This window comes from Gossypium hirsutum, chromosome D05, assembly GCF_007990345.1.
Source record: "Gossypium hirsutum isolate 1008001.06 chromosome D05, Gossypium_hirsutum_v2.1, whole genome shotgun sequence".
Lineage (NCBI taxonomy): Eukaryota > Viridiplantae > Streptophyta > Magnoliopsida > Malvales > Malvaceae > Gossypium > Gossypium hirsutum.
In genome coordinates this window covers 50,524,068-50,543,700 of record NC_053441.1, presented here as the reverse complement: position 1 = coordinate 50,543,700, position 19,633 = coordinate 50,524,068, and the positions used below count along the sequence as shown (strand labels likewise).

General features: G+C 35.0%; 1 protein-coding gene and 1 pseudogene across 2 annotated transcripts in view; one reads left to right on the top strand and one right to left on the bottom strand.

Moving 5' to 3' along the window:
• Window positions 1-19,633, bottom strand: part of LOC107903886 (probable acyl-activating enzyme 16, chloroplastic) — a 35,456-nt gene that overhangs the window by 6,195 nt on the left and 9,628 nt on the right. For both annotated transcript variants that reach the window (XM_016830066.2, XM_041092613.1), the window contains exons 2-12: window positions 15,401-15,592; window positions 15,074-15,188; window positions 9,059-9,146; window positions 8,089-8,300; window positions 7,707-7,825; window positions 7,435-7,584; window positions 7,184-7,251; window positions 5,822-5,927; window positions 4,657-4,815; window positions 4,133-4,186; window positions 3,967-4,047 (exon numbers count right to left, since the gene is read on the bottom strand). In XM_016830066.2, coding sequence (XP_016685555.1) covers window positions 3,967-4,047; window positions 4,133-4,186; window positions 4,657-4,815; window positions 5,822-5,927; window positions 7,184-7,251; window positions 7,435-7,584; window positions 7,707-7,825; window positions 8,089-8,300; window positions 9,059-9,146; window positions 15,074-15,188; window positions 15,401-15,592 — 1,344 coding nt within the window. The remainder of the gene's footprint in view (window positions 1-3,966; window positions 4,048-4,132; window positions 4,187-4,656; window positions 4,816-5,821; window positions 5,928-7,183; window positions 7,252-7,434; window positions 7,585-7,706; window positions 7,826-8,088; window positions 8,301-9,058; window positions 9,147-15,073; window positions 15,189-15,400; window positions 15,593-19,633) is intronic.
• Window positions 15,787-18,623, top strand: LOC121217050 (uncharacterized; annotated as a pseudogene).

The window sequence follows — 19,633 nt, the reverse complement described above, 5'->3', positions numbered from 1 at the left end:
GACGGTAAAAATACGTTTACATCGACGGATGAGATTTAACCATATCCCTTAATTTTAGGGATTTACAAGATAAACCTTATCAAATCTAATCTAATCTTTACAAGATATGATTCCCTCTATCTTCTAAGATTAGTTACTATATTAGCCTAAGTTGTCATCTCTTCATTATCGGGCCAACTAGGCTTCAATCTAACAGGCTTGTCCAATAGCTCTTTGAATCGGGCCAGTTCTCGTAGGCCAAATGATCTCCATCTAAACAATAGACCTCCATTGGATGCATTTGGTGCGATGGTCACGGGCTTTGAACTGCGGGCCGTGACATTCTCCCCCACCCATTCTCGCAACGTCCTCGTTGCAACTTTCGAATGGCACTGACTTGATTCGCCTCGGTCTCGTCTCGACGCTTTAGCCTTTCTCTTCCTTCGGGACTTTTGCTTCGGCTTCCATCGCTTCTTCACTCGAACCGTCCTACTCGTTTGTACATCTCGATGACAAGAAGTTATGTCACTCTCTTATCCACATTCTAACTTTACTCGAACAGAATCCTCTTGATTCACAACACTTGGCTTCGCTTTGCCCACAGTCTCTCGACCTCTTTGCTCAAGAACTTCTAAAGGGCTCTTACGTTCTTGCCAAGTCAACAAGTTAGAATGCAAAACACTATCAAAGTGTTCGGAATGTACCTTCGCATTTACTCTGGTCTCCCACATGCATCACTTCTTTTTCCCTAAAGTCCGATGCACCACCCACCTCTCTCATAGGTGGAAGCCTAGTCGATGACTCGGCCAACTCTACCGCCTCACTCAACTTGAGCCTCATTGGTCCCAGCTTCACTGTTTTCATCGCAACTCTTTCCTCTAAGTCCGATGACAAACTCACCTCCTCTTTGGGTGGAAGCCCCTCTGATGACTCACCAAGCTCAGACGTTGCCTTTCTTTTGACTCCGGCTTGCTTTGGACAGTTCCGCAACTCATGCGGACCACGGCACAAGAAGAACTTTACTCGCTTCTTTTTGCTCCTCTTTGCCCTCTTACCTTCGGCTTTTCCCTTGCTCGAACCAAGCTTCTTGGGCTCCTTGTCTGCTCCATCGTTCCCCTCGATGACAGACTTCCTCGGACACTTTGCAACCTATGCGGATCATGACATAAGAAGCACTCCACTAGCTTCTTCTTGCTTTTGGCCTCCTTAGCTTCGACACCCCTTATGCTCGAACCAAGTACCAAGGCCTTACCCACCGGCTTCTCCTTAAGCGCAGACTTTTTCGGACATTTCTTTAACATGTGTGGACCGTCGCAAAGAAAACATTTCAGCTTGTCCCTTTTCCTCTTGGGTTTCTTCTTCCCAACTCGTGATTTCCCATTACCACCATTGTCGCCGTTGCCATTGTCATCAACAATATCTTCCTTGTGATCCATTTTACATATGCCCCTTTCCTCGGACTTAGAAGACCCAAGCTTGTCTTTCCCTAGACCAAGCTTGACCACGGATTCAACTACCGTCATGGCTTCCGACAACTTTTGGACACCTCTTTGTTCCACCTCCTGTCTGACCAACGGCTTCAAACCATTCTGAAAAGCAAGCAATGCCTCTCTTTCGGTCACCTCTGAAACTTGGAGCATGAGTTCCTTGAACTCTCGAACATACTCCCCCACTGTGCCCTGTTGCGTTATCCCTTTCAACTTTGCCCGAGCTTCTTCCTCGACAAATTTTGGGTCAAATTGTCTCTTCAATTCGCATTGGAACTCTTGCCACGTCCCAATCTCACCTTGCCTTTTATCTGTGGTCCTACCTCGCCACCATAAAAGCGCAATGTCAGTAAGAAACATTGAAGCAATGTTTACCTTAACCGTATCATCCATAATGCCTTTGGCACGGAAGTAGTTTTCCATCCTCCACAAGAAATTGTCCACATCGCATGCAGACCTTGTCCCCACAAACTCTTTCGGCTTCGGGACATCTTCGTTACTGAGTGCTGCATTTGCCACTCCTTTTCCCACGACTGCTCGACACAAGACCAGCTGTCCTTCGAGCTCCTCTATTCTTGTGCTCAAAGCCCTCGTCGTGGCCATTGTTTCCTCCTTCAAGGCCATCATCATGGCCTCGAGAGCATCATTCCTTTCCGACAGCTTATCTCTGTGTGAATTAAACAACTCGTTTACCTTGTCCATGGTCGAATCAAGAGACATCTTTACATAATCTCTGGACTGCTCCTTCCAGTTTGCTATGCAATCCTCGACCCCATCGAGTGCCTCCTTTACATCCTCCAAGGATTCCTCGAGTTTACCCACACGTTCCTCTACTGTTGATAATGTCCCCCTCAAAGACTTCCTCGCCCACCTTTGTTCGAACTCTTCTTTCGACATCCCAACGGTGCCTTTGAACCAACAACTCAAATATTACTTGGTTCAAACCTTGGCTCGGATACCACTTGACACGGGGCTAGACCTTTCGTCTCGCAAACCGTGCGGCCTTAGGCGATCCGTTCGTCCAAACTCGCCCAAGTCAGCCTTAACTTAAGTGAGGATTCTTTTAGAACTCCTCCAAGGCACCAAATTGAAGAGCGGAAGCGATTTATGCCAAAAGAAGAACAACAAAGAACAACAGAAAGAACGTTCGCAAAGTGTTTGAATAAATGCCCTCTATTTCTATTATCGGGCTAACTAGGCTTCAATCTAACAGACTTGTCCAATAGCTCTTTGAATCGGGCCAATTCTCGTTGGCCAAATGATCCCCATCTAAGCAATAGACCTCCATTGGATGCATTTGGTGCGATGGTCACGGGGATCATTTAGCCTACGAGAACTGGCCCGATTCAAAGAACTATTGGACAAGCCTGTCAGTTGGCCCGATAATGAAGAGATGGCAACTTAGGCTAATATGGTAACTAATCTTAGAAGATAGAAGGAATCATATCGTGTAAAGAATAGATTTGATTTGATAAGGCTTATCTTGTAAATCCCTAAAATTAAGGGATATGGTTAAATCTCATCCGTCGATGTAAATGTATCTTGACCGTCGATTTTGGGGGAGCTCAACTATAAATAGAGAGCCTCCCCTCAGTTGTACTCACTCTTCATTGTTTCATTATTCTTTATGAATAAGAGAAATAGAGAGCATTTACTCAAACACTTTGCGAGCATTCTTTCTGTTGTTCTTTGTTGTTCTTCTTTTGGCATAAATCGCTTCCGCTCTTCAATTTGGTGCCTTGGAGGAATTTTAAAAGAATCCTCACTTGAGTTAAGGCTGACTTGGGCAAGTTTGGACGAACGGATCGCCTAAGACCGCACGGATTGCGAGACAAAAGGTCTAGCCTCGTGACACATGCAGTCACCATTTTAATGATTCCATGAGCTGATTTTGCCACCATTCGTTTGAACATAATAAAAAATTCCAGCAATTCTGGGTTCCGGAAAAAATTAAGGCTACCTCTTTGAAATCCACTTAACCAAAAAAAGAAACAACTAAGACTTTAATACCAAAGCACATACATAGACTTTAATACCAAAGCACAGACATAGATCATTTGATCCTAAGGAACTTAGCAAGAAATGATAGTACCAGCATAACAAGTTTACTTTTCAAATGATCTCAAACATAGTTTTCCCCAATATCCTGTATTTAAAAAAGTAGATTTCTAGCTAGTTACTTGCAGTCAGGTGCGAGCCTTATATACGGATATGTATCCAATGTACGTGTGTTCAATTTTTTTAAGCTTTTCCGTGTATTTGGAATGTTTTTGTAGGGACATATCCCTGTATCCAAGTTTGTCTAAGCGTCAGACACGTGTACTTCAAGAAAAAATAAGGGTAGGAGCAACAGAGATTACTGCTATATAACTATTAGTTCTCTTTTTAAGAATTTATTCGCATTGCTTAGGAGAAATTACATGTTCTATCAGAGGTAGCATGGAAGAAAGAGAATAGTTTCAGTTAAATATTATAATAGAAAGACCTAGAGCTGTCTTACATTATAATAAGGTCGTCGACCAGCAATGCAAGGGGATGTTTCTGTTAAACCATATCCATTCTGCACTTCCAGACCAATTGCCTGCACGTACGAGCCTCCATAAAATAAGAGATAAATTGACTGGTAACCTTTTCATTTGAAAACTAAAAACATATTAGCATCTAACCTCATAAAACTTTTCAATATGTGTTGCCAAACTTCCACCTCCGCTTTTGGCAGTCTAGAGGATGATTGAAAATAATCAATAAAACCCAGAACAGAAATACTAGAAATGCTGAACGAAGAAAACTTATAGGAACATACCAACAAGGAACTTTGCACATAAAAGGAAAAATAATAATATGGATTCCTCTTCTTTTTCTCCTTTGTAACGTTTCTTTTTTTTCAATTGCAATACACTACGTTATATGACACGGGTGTAAGTGTCAAATAAGGGTATGTAAGCAACATTGATATGTTTAATTTTGCATATGCTTTTCCATATATTTGAAGGGTCGGGTAATATCCCCAAACAACGACCAGTGATATGTGAAACACAAGTGTCAGACCCAAGTACTTCAAGAAAAGAAAAATGAAAGAGTGGCAAAACATAGACGATACATACAGATTTTATTGGTTGATAAATAGAGTTCACTCTGAAGCTGGAACAAAAATTTTCAACAACTAGTTTATGTAGCTAATAGATCAAACCTTTTGTATCCCAATAGCAGAGCGGATTTTTTTGTAGACAAACTTTGTTGCTAAGACATGCAAAGGCCACAATATTGTAGCAATAGTTTTAGACCATAAGTAGTCGAACATGAATACAATATGCGAAGGTTCCTCCGGATTTCTTGTTAGGCATAGTCCCTGTTGATCAAATAAAAATCAAAGGGCAAAACTGAGTTGAAACAACTGACAAACAAACATTAGAATTCATCCAGTTTGATAGTTTGGAGCGAAAAAGACAGTCAGAGGACCATATAAGTGCACCAACACTCAATACATGTGACATCCAAAGCAAGGGGCAAATAGATTATAGATATGTTACTTGGACTCAAGTGGGTGTGAGTAGAGGCATGCATCTTATATGGGTATGTTTGACTTTTTTTTGGCAAGTTTTTCACCATATTAACCCAACTCTTCATTTTGCCTAAATAACTACTGTGTCTGAATTCATCTCCAACACATGCTCGGACATGGGCATCGAGATATGGTCCTCCAAGAGTCCTCCAAATACATGCAATCCTAGAAAAAACTGAAAATACCCAAGTCAGATGCCTATGTCCAACACTTACACCCAAGTCCGAGTAACATAATATTTTCATTTATTTGGAGGGTCATATGCTATACCCACGTCCAAGAATGCGTTGAACACAGATACCTCAAGAAAAATGAAAATCAAAGCAACACAGGATGATGGTTTTTAATTTGCTTTATTCAGTTTGGTCGATTCCACAGGCTGCTAGACTAGTCATCATATTCTGCAGAAAGCGTTATCAGCATAACCCCACTGTCAAACGAATTCCCTGATAAGCAGAACCATGTTTAACCCTGATTGTACATTTAACAGAATTTTAACAATTTATACAAAGACACAATTGCTTAAAGAATTTCACTTGAAATTAAGTTATGTGGTCTTTTCAAAACGGGTCGTAAGTTAAGTTTAAGAAAGTCTGCAGTCTTAGTTGAACTTTAGGCATTATATCCATAAAAGAAATATGGGTATCAGGTTAAACTGGCATCTAATCCCCATTTATCTCAAGTTTTAGGGCATTAAAGAATGAATTTATGCCACGGGAGAGTGCATAAGAACATAAAACATTAACAAGGAATCTGCAGAATTCAACTTTAGTTTCACAAAAATTGCCATAACCTCATAAATTCTCTTCAACTCCGTGTATGCCAAGCTGATCCTTATGAATGAAAATACTATTAATTTAATAGCATTGGGGCTTGAAGATATCTGCTTTTGAATTCCACTGCAAGGTAATCCAAAAATATTTTAAAAGCAGCATTTAGAATCGAATAGTTTCTCTACACAATAAGTTTAACCAGAGATCTGCCATAGCAGTATAATTAGCATTTAATTTGGATAATTTAAACATGAAGATCAATCCAACATACAGAATGAGAGAGAGAACATTTATCACAAAAGAAAATTATTTTGATTCATCAGAGTAGGTAAAGTCTTTAATCAACTAATCATGCATGGCCCAACCATCTAGAATTAATCTAAAATTACAAACGTGTAACTCTCGTATCTAAAAAATGAACATCAATACTACGGGTAAGATACATGTGCCCATAAGTCACTTGGATTCCGCTACAAGTAAAACTCAAATCAATTCAGTCATTGTCAAGTTGAACTCAAGCTTGATAGCCTTACTCGGATTTGGCAAAGAGGAAAAAAAAAACTCAAATCAGTCATAGTTAAGTTGAGCTCAAGCTTGAGCTATCAAGCGAGTTGAACTTCAATACCCAAATGTTCAACTCAAGCAATTTGTGAGACTAATCGAACCTTTTATTTTTAGTTAATATTGAAAATTTTCAATTTAAACTCAAGCTTAAGCAAAAATAAGTAAATTTTAAGTTGAGCATGGGAATCAAGCTCATTTTTTACTAGGTAAACAAGCAAAATCAAGTGAGCTTGAGCAGTTCAGTCTTTATCTTGAATTCAACTCAAGTTTTTGAAAAATGAAACTCAATCAAACTCAAGCACAGCTTTAATCTTCAAAGTTCAAGTTGCGCTCAAGATTGAGCTTCTAAAAACTTCAGCTCAACTCGACTTATTTGCACCCCTATTCAAGATCCCATTCTTGTGGAAAAATTATTTCATGAACCCTTCCCATAACATTATCAATGATCCCATTAAAACCATCTACCTCACCTACCTCACATTTTTCTCTCCATGTTAGCTTTTTTTTTTTTTTACGGGTGATTACTTGGAAGTTTTGATCTGACTATACAAATTCCACAGAACGATTATACCACAATATAATTTATAATATTCATTAGGAATGCAACATGACCGAAAACTGATGGAACACATTAAATTACAGGACATATGGATGCAATGCAACATAAACAATTAACTTTTTTTTCCTTTTTGTTTATTAAAGAGAACTCAATTGCCTGCACAGACAAATATAATAGTAATATATAGTTGTTGCAAAGATAAACATTCCAAACGAAGCTAATTAATTAAGGTCATCGATGTCCCAAGTAAAGGACATACCTATAGAGTGTTTCATACACTAAAGGTACTGAAATCATATAATCTGGCTTATAATTTCTCAAATCATCCTACAAAACAAAATAAAAATATACATAATCAACATATTTAAATCAGTAATAAACTAACAATTAAGCAAAGAAGAGAATCATTGAATGTACCAGTGAACATGGTACCAGATAAGTCAAAGTGGTTCATATTTATCAATTTATTCTATATAAATTTAAAGAATGTAAACCTAAAATAAACAATACCTTCAAAGTTCTCACAGTTGTATATACTTGCTCAATTCCACGCGTAAATATGAAATACTCACAAGCCCGCTCATATGTGTGCCAAGTAGGAAGCATGCTTAGAAATCTATCCCCCGCTTTAGCAGGTCCAAGAACCCCCAAATTTTCTATCTGGAAAATGAAACACACAACAAACAATATTACACAGTAGATTAAGTTAAGCAAGACATTACTTCACACTTTTCTTATGAAACTCTTGAAAACTAAAATACTTCAATTTATTAAGAAGTTACCTGGTGCAATAAGTTTTTATGTGAAAGCATAACGCCTTTTGGGTTACCAGTGGTTCCACTCGTATATACAAGTGTAGCAATATCATCTGAGCCAATCACTTCATATCTGTAACCTTTTCCTGAAATCAAAGTTATCCAACTGCTATAATTCTATCAAGGAAATGGGAACTCGTAGTAACACCATATGATTTAGACAAGTTGTACGAAGTGCATAGTTAAATAAGAAGCAACATGCAAACAACCACTCTAGTATCATCATGTATGAAGAGGCTATTTAGGACTCGATGAAATTTCAGAAAAAATAAAATGTAGAGCCAAAGCAATATGGCAAGTAATCACAAAAAGAGAATTTGATTCTGCAAGAAAATGTAGTCAAACTTACTAGCATCAAGAGAATCGATAAGGGCAGCACGGTTTTCCCTTCCTAACTTCACCATCTCCTTATAACTGAATACAGGTACACCTAGTGTTTCATTGTTGGCCAGGCGTGATTTCTCCCCCCAAAGTAGAACAATAAATCTCATACTTGCATTGGAACAAAATTTCCCAGCAAGACGATTGAAAAATTCTGGATTGTCAATAAGCAGCCCAACACTGCCATTACAATAACATAAAATCAGCAATTTCTGTACTACTAATCACAAGGAAGGCAGCATAGCTCTGATAATGAAACCCGAAGAAGCATTTATATCTCAGAAATTAGGAACTTGGGCTAACCCCAAGACATGAGGTTCATGTGAGTTTCCATGTGTTCTATACATTGTGAACAACAATTATCAACCCTTCTTGAATAATGATTACTTCATGAAAACATGATTATGTGCAGATTATTTTTGAACTATCAATTTAGCAGTAGATAATATTACTAATCATTAGAATTAATTATGCTTGATGAAGGGGTAAATCCCACAGGAGGAAAACCCAAGGAGCCTATGTTGTTTCACTCTTAATTTTTCTTAAAATATCCATGTCCAACACTTGTGCCTGACAGTTGCATATAGAGATAGGACTTCCAAGGACCCTCCAAAACCATGGAGAAACTAAGAAAAAAAATGACCATACTTGTATCAAGCAAATACTTGTAAATGACACACACACCTGAATCCAAGTAACATAGCTTGGAGACATGCATGCTGACGTAAACTAAAGTGCAAATCGATACTCAAATGCGCCAATAAACAACAATAGCAAGTATACAAAGACATCGCATGCATTATTTCAGGACATCTTTTGCTTAAAAAGCTACAAAACTAGAGTCAATTTCAAACATGAAAAATCTTTTATTTTTGAAAAAAAAAACCACCAGAAAAGAAAAAATTGAAGTATATTACAAGAGCACTTATTCCCCAAACCTTTCTGAATGATTGTATATATGTAAAAGCTCTTTCACAGCTGATCTTGACCCTCTGACAACATTAATAGCTCCTGTTGCCATTATACCTAGGCCAAAATAAAGCAGCAAAATTATTTCAGATTTTCATAAATTCAACAACTAATAAGGCTGTAACGGAGTAAAGATAAAGTGTTCCTACACCAGATACTAATATTATATCAATTTAAAGATATAATAATGAATAGCCTCACTACTTTCACAATAAAAACACAGTAAGTTTCTAGGCTTAAAAAGGAAGAGGCCTGCTGTCTACAGGCGCAACCTTTACTGCCAACAAGAAAAAGTAAATTCATAAAACCAGACGAACGCCATCAATGGGTATAATCTAAAGCATGGAAGTTCAACAAAAATGTTTCAACAACTCTTACGTGACAAAAATGTTTCAACAACTCTTACGTGAACTCAGTATTTCAGTATGAAACAAGTATGCCAGAGAAAACTGAATAAAATGTGGCAATAAGGCTCAACCATAAGTCATCCGGTTCTAAAAATAGATAAGAGTTTAAAATCAGGTGAACAAGTGAATTGGGTTCTCAATGAGTTGGAAGTGGCGCATCTAGAAATGAAATAGAAGATACATAGCTTGTTCTTACTATAGAGAGAATGCATGTAAACATGGCTGCATGAGCTTTAAAAGTCGTGCATAGTTATTGACTAGAATCAAAATGCTCATGTTTTAAGTAATCAATTCAAGAGGAAGTTATTCAACTTTTCTCCCAATCTGTGTGCTAGGTCTTTCTTGTTTATATAGAACATAATATATTCATCCGTTATTAATTCTAGAGAAACAGAATTAAGTGCCTCTGGTCCAAAGAAAATAGAGGAGACTATCCAAAAAGCCCAAGTCCCATATAAACCTATAAAATAGAAATCCATAACAAGAATATATGTTGGAACATTTCAAATACTTATAGTGTTCCAATAACTATAAATAAATGGGTGTAATTAATCAAAAATTATATTATTTAATTTTTTGAAAAAGAATTATAACTATTTAAATAATATTATTTGAATAGTTATAATATTAAATGAATAATTATGTGTTTATTTTAAAGACGTTATTATTCAGAAAGACAACTATTGATGAAACATGTCCCTATGAAGAGACATGAAAATTTCTATAAATAGGAATGAAATTTCATTTGGAAAACACACCAACAAATTCTAATATTCTTTCTTTCCTTCCTTCATTTTCTAATATTATTAGATTAATCTATAAAGTATTACTGCAGAAATACTTTGTAGAAATTGAGTTTTTTTTATACATTGCTCAATGCGTAGTAGACTATTCTCGTCAGTGCAAAACGCAAATAGTCATTGGCTTCATTGTATCCTCGAGTTTAATTTACTTGGAACTCATTTGCACACCGAAGATAGGTGGGGGCGAATATAACCTTAAAGATAATGACTTGATACACCCCTTGGAGCCTTATCCTATTTCTTCTTTTTCTGTTTGAGTTTCATTTGTGTGTTCGAGATTTTCTTCACTGGAGATTTGTACTAACAATTTTAAGGTTATATCTCATGATGAGTATCACAACACATGAAAGTCGAACACTAAGGGAGTTGGCTGCCAACTTTGTCAAACTTGATTGGTTTGATGGTGGCAATTTTCGATTATGGTAGAAAAAGATGCACTTCTTATTATCAACTTTGAAGATTGCTTATGTTTTGGATACTCCAAGACCTGAAGAGAATAATAATGAATCTATTGCTGCAACCCGAGGACGACAAAAATGGGACAATGATGATTACATGTGTATGGGCCACATATTGAATGGTTTATCTGATGGTTTATTCGACACCTACCAAAATGAGGTCATCGCTAAAGAATTATGGGACAAATTGGAGACAAGATACATGACCGAAGATGTTACAAGAAATTTATTGTCAGTCGTTTCAATAATTATCAAATGGTTGATGGTCGTTCTGTCATGGAACAATTCTGTGATATTGAAAAAATGTTGAATCAATTCAAACAATATGATATGAAAATGGATGAAATGATTGTTGTATCCTTCATAATAGACAAACTTTTTTGTATGAGAGTATGTTCAAGCTCAATATTATTAATAAGAATAAAAATACTATTTCTGCTTATATGGTTGAATCTTTTTGTTTGTGGCATTATAGATTGGGTCATTTTAATTATAGAAAATTGAATGACATGTATAAATTAGATTTAATTCTTGTTTTTAATATTGAAAAATGCAATACATGTATGTTGGCTAAAATTACAAGAATCACTTTCCCTAAGGTTGAAAGGAAAAAAAATTGTTTGATTTGATACATAGTAATTTATGTGACATGCATAATACTCCTACATTAGGTAGAAAGAAATATTTTGTTACTTTTATTGATGATTGTTCTAAATATTGTTATGTATATTTATTACATTCAAAAGATGAAACGTTTGATAAATTTGAAGTTTATAAATCTGAAGTTGAACTTTAGTATGAATCATTTATCAAATGCTTAAGATCGGATAGAGGTGGAGAATACTATAATCCAAGTTATTTTGAATCCACTGGAATTGTCTATCAAGTTTCAGCCCCTTACACACCACAACAAAATGGTGTAGCTGAAAGGAAAAATAGAGTCTTGACTGAAATGGTAAATTCAATGTTATCATATTCAGGTCTTGAACAAGGTTTTTGGGGAGAAGTTGTTCTAACAACTTGTCATATATTGAATAGAGTTCTTAATAAGGAAACTAAAATAACTCTTTATGAACAATGGAAGAAAAGGAAACATAACCTTAATTATTTGAAGGTTTGGAGTTGTAGAGCTATTGTCAAAATTCCAACACCTAAACGTAAAAAGTTAGGTGAAAGAGAAATTGAATGCATATTTATAAGTTATGCACATAATAGCAAGGCATATAGGTTCATGGTAATTAAACCAAATGATTCAATTTCAATTAATACTGTTATTGAATCAAGAGATGTTATTTTTGATGAAAATAGATTTAATTATATATCAAGACAATTACAGTCACAACAATTGATTCATTCTTCAAATGAGAATAAGATTCTATTGAAACAAATTGATAAAAATAATGAATCTTGTCAAGAATTAAGAAGTAAGAAGATTAAAAAGGTTAAAGATTTTGAACCAGATTTCATTATGTTTCTTGTAGAAGGAAAACGTGAAAGTATATACAATAAGATACCTTATTGTTATAATACAGAATCTAATCCTATTACATTTAAAGAGGCAATGAAATATCAAGACTCTACTTTTTGGAAAGAAGTAATAAATGATGAGATTGATTCAATAATGAGAAATCAAACTTGAATCTTAGTTGATCTTCCACCAGGTTCAAAACCAATAAATTGTAAATGGATCTTCAAAAAAAAATAAAGATCGATGGAACCATTGATAAATTTAAAGTAATGTTGGTAGCTAAGGGTTTTACACAAAAACAATGTATTGATTACTTTGATATCTATGCTCCAGTAGCAAGAATTGCTACAATTAGACTTTTAATATCCCTTACCTCTATATATAATTTGGTTGTTCACCAAATTGATGTTAAAACTGCATTTTTAAATGGTGAATTGGAAGAAGTGTACATGGAGCAACTGGAAGTATATGTTGTTCCAGGACAAAAGCATAAGGTATGTAAGCTTGTTAAATCTTTATATGGGCTTAAACAAGCACCAAAACAGTGGCACCAAAAGTTTGACAAGGTTGTTTTAGCTAATTGCTATAAAATAAATTAAATCGATAAGTGCATATATAGCAAATTTGAAAATGGAAAAGGTGTCATAATTTGCTTATATGTAGATAACATGCTCATTTTTGGCACGTATTTGGAACAAATAGAAAACACAAAGAAATTCTTGTCAAACAACTTTGCTATGAAGGATATGAGTGTAGCAAATGTTGTTCTTGGGATTAAAATAACATGAGATGAAAGCACTATAGCTTTATCACAATCACATTACATTGAAAATATGCTTAAAAAGTTTAATCTTTTCAGCTATATACCAGCGCCTACACCCATGGATCCTCAAATAAAGTTAGTATCTAATGCTGGTAGGAAAATTGATCAATTAGAATATGCAAGTCTAAACGATTGTCTTATGTACATAATGACTTGTACAAGACCAGATATTGCATATGCTGTTGGAAAATTGAGTAAGTACACAAGTAATCCAAGTAGTCTGCATTAGTAAGCTTTGAAAAGAGTACTTAGGTACTTAAAGAAAACTATTAACAATGGATTGTGTTATAATGGATATCCTCCAGTTTTAGAAGGGCATTCAGATGCTAGTTGGATTACAAGTTTGGAAGATCATACATCTACTAGCGGATGGATCTTTACTCTTGGTAGAGGAGTCATTTCTTAGAGTTCCAAGAAACAAACATGTATTACTGATTTCACCATTGCAGCAAAATTTATTGCATTAGCTGTTGCATCTAAAGAAGCAAAATGGTTAAGAAATTTGCTTTATAATGTATCTTTATGGCCTAAGCCAATTTCACCTATTTCTATCTATTGTGATAGTGAGGCTACTCTAGCAAAGGCATATAGTCAAATATATAATGGAAAGGCTAGCCACATTGGATTGAGACATAGTTATGTCCGATAATTAATCTCTGATGGAGTGATCACTATTAATTATGTGAGGTCAAGTGAAAATTAAGCGGATCATTTGACAAAAAGTCTTGGTAGAAATACAGAAAAATGACCTCAAAAGGGATGGAACTCAAGCCCATTAATTAGAGTCACCCATGATGGAAACTCAATTCAACACTTGGTATAACATCAAGTCTTGAGTTCAATGAGACAAAGTACTTCATTAGTATGTGACTGTTAGCACTATAAATAAATCCATCCTAAGATTAAAGTGTTAGGTACCCGTAATGATAAGGGAAGAATGAGTAATGTACTCTTAATGGACCCATAACATAAATATGTTAGAGTGCTAAAATTACGGGAACACTCTTGATGGAATCTACCTATGTGAGTGGAAGTGTGGCCGCTTCTAGAAGCTCAAGGGATTGGCTCTGACAGCACTCATTAAAAGAAGACATAGACACATAGCCGTAATAGTGTCCCTAGATACTATGCATTGACGGATGTTGAAATCATTGTGTGAGATGTGTTCGGTTAATCAAATGGAATAGTTGGTTCAAAGCTTAATCTACCATACAATTTCGATTAACTTTAACATGTTTTCACTAAGTGAAGGCTCAATCGTAAGATACCTTCATTTATGCAATTTAATTTCCAAAAATATCAAAATCCAAAATATTTTAAAAATGGGGAGAGATTGTTGGAACATTTTTAAATATTTATAGTGTTCCAATAACTATAAATGAATGGGTGTAATTAATTAAAAAATTATATTATTTAATTTTTTGAAAAAGAATTATAACTATTTAAATAATATTATTTGAATAGTTATAATATTAAATGAATAATTATGTGTTTATTTTAAAGACATTATTATTCAGAAAGACAACTATTGATGAAACATGTCCCTATGAAGAGACATGAAAATTCCTATAAATAGGAATGAAATTTCATTTGGAAAACACACCAACAAATTCTAATATTCTTTCTTTCCTTCCTTCATTTTCTAATATTATTAGATTAATCTATAAAGTATTACTGCAGAAATACTTTGTAGAAATTGAGTTTTTGTTATACATTGCTTAGTGCGTAGAGGACTATTTTCATCAATACAAAACGCAAATAGTCATTGACTTCATTGTATCCTCGAGGTTAATTTGTTTGGAACAGATTTGCACACCGAAGATAGATGGGGGCAAATATAACCTTAAAGATAGTGACTTGATACACGCCTTGGAGCCTTATCCTATTTCTTCTTTTTCTTTTCGAGTTTCGTTCATGTGTTTGAGATTTTCTTCACTGGAGATTTGTACTAACAATATATATGTATTTTAAACTAGCAATGAAATGTTAACAGAAAGTTAATGGAAAATTAAAAACGATACACACCTTGATCTGCAACGAGCCACCTGCACGAATTATCAGCGAAAAGTGCATACTTCTCTTCTGGCTTTACTCCAATAACCCTTAAACCTTCGGCAAAGTCCAATATTTCCTGCTCCAACTGCAATACGGAAGGAGTTGAAAATAGGCAAGTGAAAAAATATAATAACTTGTTTTAGATAAATACAATTTGGGATAATTAAATACAAAGAAATTATGAAAGAAATAAGTATTCAGATATTAATTTAATAAATGGGCTTCACATTTTCTACTTCAATGTGTACTCTAATTAGTTTTGTAATAACTTATAGAAAAGTAGAAGCAAAAATTTACCTGCTTATATGTCAAGGTAGAGGGTGGATCATGATATGGATCCACCAATGCTACTTGATCACCATACTTTTCTGCTGAAGACCTCCAAATGTCTGGGACTGCTTTCCATTCATCTGAGAGCGGTGCACCATTACTTGGCAGTGATGCCTTTTCTAGTAAAGGCGAACACCTTCTAATCTGCAACTCTTGTGTCTAGGACAGAAAAAAAAACATGGCTAGATGTTGAGACTACATTCTTTCTCTAACTCCACTAGAACAAGCTATGTTACACGAGTTTGAGTGTCAGATACAGGTATGTGTCAGACATAAGTATATTGAATTTCTGAATGCTTTCCATGTATTTGGAGGGTCTTTGGAGACTCACATCTCTATACCTAGGTCTGGTTATACAACGGAAATAAGTGTCAAGAAACAAGAACTTCAAGAAAATAAAGTCATAGCAACACATGAAACAAGTATAAAATGTTTCATAAGGAAAGGAAATTTTAAGAGCTTTGTGAAGAAGCACTATAACAACCTTTTGAAAATGAGAATAACGCTACCAAGCTCAAGCAAACAATAAGAGTAATATATGTTACAGGGAGCTACATGGAAATAAAAATATTGAAGCTTGAACGGTTAAAAGTTAGGCCAGATAAAGCCAAGGAGGAGCAGGCCTATTGATAGCAATGATGCAAAAAATAAGCAATCCACATTACAGGTGAATTTTCAGTGCAACTGCACGGTCCACAAGCTGTTGCTATAAAATGAAATATAGGATTAAACCATTTACAATAGAATGCAGGTTATCGAGTGGAGTTGTCCAGCATTACCAACTTTGCCATTAAAATCAAACCCCAACTAACCTCATTGGAACATGTCTTAAATTATCCAATCCTCAATATTAGGCTATTTTACTTGCTAAAACACTTCAATGCAATTGAACTTTTTCCCCTATTACACAAACTTCAGATATTTTAATCATTTCTTTTATTAGCACCAAATGAACCTCCATTTTTTTTTGTCAAATTAGACAGGTTTTGATCTAATGGAAACTAGTTGTGATTATCGCACTTCAATTTTTAGGATTTAATTGATGTGACAAAGCAAACCTATGCTTTGATGGAGGAGACATATACATAGATATATTTTTCTTCCTCCTTCGATTCCACTTTCTTCCAACTTAAAACAATCATTTTTCAGTCAATAATTTATACACAACCTTGACAACCGATTTGGACTTTCAAGAGTTACAAGTAAAAGAGTAGTTCATAAAAATTCTCTCTCTTAGTTATTAACCAAAATAATTAATATTCAAACATTATCTTTTTGGATAGTCATGCCTTTCGGAATATTTTCAAACTATTTATAATTTTTAAAGAATTGACTCAATGGCGAGAAGTGACAAATTAAGTATCATAATTATTAAAATTATATCTCTTGACTAATAAGCAATAATTGTAGTTATCTCTATTAATAAGAGTTAATAGGAGTGACTATCCAAAAAGACATCTAAATAGATAGTTGTGTTTAGATGAACAAAAAAGAAAGTTCTTATAAATAGAACTTGGAATTCAATTGAAATGAAGTTTCACTTGTTCTCCTTATATCTTCTAATACACAGAGAAAATACCATTGGATTTCTCAGTTAAGTAATGATAAAAATACCCTTACTATATAAAATATCAACATTATTTTAAGGTATTTTTGTCAAGTCATATCTTTTATATAGAAAAATAAAAATATTAAAACACATAATAAGATTTAAACCCAAGTGTCTACAATTTTCGACAGTTATATTTCATCATTCAATTAAAACCCCATTTGTTAGTTATATTAAATTTTTAGTAAATATATTTATTACATAATTATATTTGTTACGGATTGTATATAGGCTGATTTGTAGGGATATGTAGCCTGATTTATAAGTTAAATATATAGGATACTTTACTTCCTATTATAGGATTCCTATACTGCTATATATACACTTACGATTGATGAATAAAAAAAAAATCATTCTTTTCTTCTGAAATTTACATGGTACCAGAGCCTGTTCGGTTCTGTGTTTGACTCGTCTCTGTTTCTCGACGCTATTTGCATACTTGTTTTTGGGTCAATATCGATATATGTGTGGGACTTGGCTATGACATGTTTAGTTCTCTTATGGGTAATCTGTTATTTTTTTAGCAATTATGTCTGACAAAAAGACTGAAATTGTTTCTGATATAGTTCTGGTGGTTTCAAAATTCACGGAACATAAATTAGATGGAACTAATTTTTTTTATTGGAACCATACTATTGAATTATATCTGCTCAGTATTTCTATTGATGGTAATCTAACTGATGATCCACCTACGGATTAGTCTAGATTGTCTTGGGTAAGAGAAGACGCTCGTTTGTATATACAAATTCGTAATTCTATTGATAGTGAGGTGTTACTCATTGTAAGACAGTGAAACAATTAATGAACTAGGACTTCAAGAAAATATATGAAGAGCTCCATATGCTGCTTCCTTTCAGTACCGATGTAGAGGTGCAACGAAATCAGTGAGAGAAGATGGCTGTTAATGAGTTTTCTAGCCAGTCTTCCGTCTGAATTTGAGACTGCCAAATCTCACATCCTTTCAGAAATTTCCAGTCTTTAAGATGCTTTTCGAAGGGTCCTCCATACAGAGAATTCGTTACCTCTCCTATCTACTCAGCCTAACAGTGTTCTTATTAGTCACACTACCCCATCTGACTCGGGCGGACAACAATACAAGAGTAGTAACAACAATAAGAGCATGGGGTTGGGATCCTACAACTCTGATAAGAATGCTGAAATTCGTAAACAGGAGCAAGGAGAAATGTATGTCACTACTATCATAAACCAAGTCATATCAAGCGGATTGTAGGAAGTTGCAGTATCAGAAAGCTCAATGCGCTCATTTTGCATCTAGTTCCAAGACCTCTGAAAAGTCTGTTACAATACCTGCAGATGAGTATGCCAGATTGACTCAGCTTCCAGAAACTGTAAAACAGTCATCCGGTTACATTACTGCCCTTGTTGAGTCAGGTAAACCCAATACATGTCTTGTTTCCTCCTCTTCAAAATGGGCCATTAATTCTGGTGCTACGGATCACATGACAGGTAATCCCAGTTTACTTTCTAACTTTCAGCCACATAAATCTATCACTCTTGTTACCTTAGCCGATGGTTTAATATCCAGTGTCATTGGGTCTGGAACCACTAATCCCACATCATCTCTCCATTTATCATCTGTTCTGAGTCTACCACAACTATCTTTTAATCTGATTTCTGGTAGCAAACTTAATCGTGCCCTTAATTGTTGTGTCTTATTTTTTCCTGATTATTGTTTATTTCAGGATCTCATGACAAAGAAGATCATTGGTAAGGGACATGAGTCTGATGGTCTCTACATTCTTGATGCCCAGAAACCAGAGTCTATAGTCTGTGTTGGAACAATCACTCCTTTTGAAGAACATTGTCGATTGGTCCTCCTTCACTTTCTACTTTGTCCTCAGTTTTCAAACATTACTTCTTTAGAGTGTTAGTCTTGTCAGTTTGCTAAACATCATCATCTTAGTTTTAGTTCTAGAGTCAATAAGTGAATCACTGCTCTCTTTGTACATTCTGATGTTTGGGACCCTTATACAGTTACCTCTAAAACTGGTTTCAGATATTTTGCTACATTTGTTGATGACTATTTTAGAATGACATGGCTTTATTTGATTAAAAATCGCTCAAAATTATTCTCATTTTTCTTCCTTTTGTGCTGAAATTCAAACCCAATTTGGTAAACCTGTACAAATTTTATGGAGCGATAATGCTAAAGAATATGTTTATGGAAATTTTCAAAAATACATGCTTGAGCAGGGTATTCTCCATCAGACTTCTTGTGTTGACACCTTTCTCAAAATGGGGCTGCTGAGAGAAAGAAGAAACATCTTCTTGAAAGAGCTTTGTTATTTCAGAGCAGGTTCATAATGCTTCTGGGATGATGTTGTGTCTACTGCTTGTTTTCTAATTAATCATATGTCTTCCTCTGTTTTGTTTGGTAATTCTCCTTTCCATACTCTATTTCCAAATAAACAATTGTTTCTTATAGCACCAAAGATATTCGGTTATACTTGTTTTGTTCGGGGTGTTCGTCCTTAAGTTACAAAACTTGATCCTAAGTCCTTATAATGTATGTTTTGGGGATATTCCCATGTACAAAAAAGGTATCGTAGTTATTGTCCTTATAATGTATG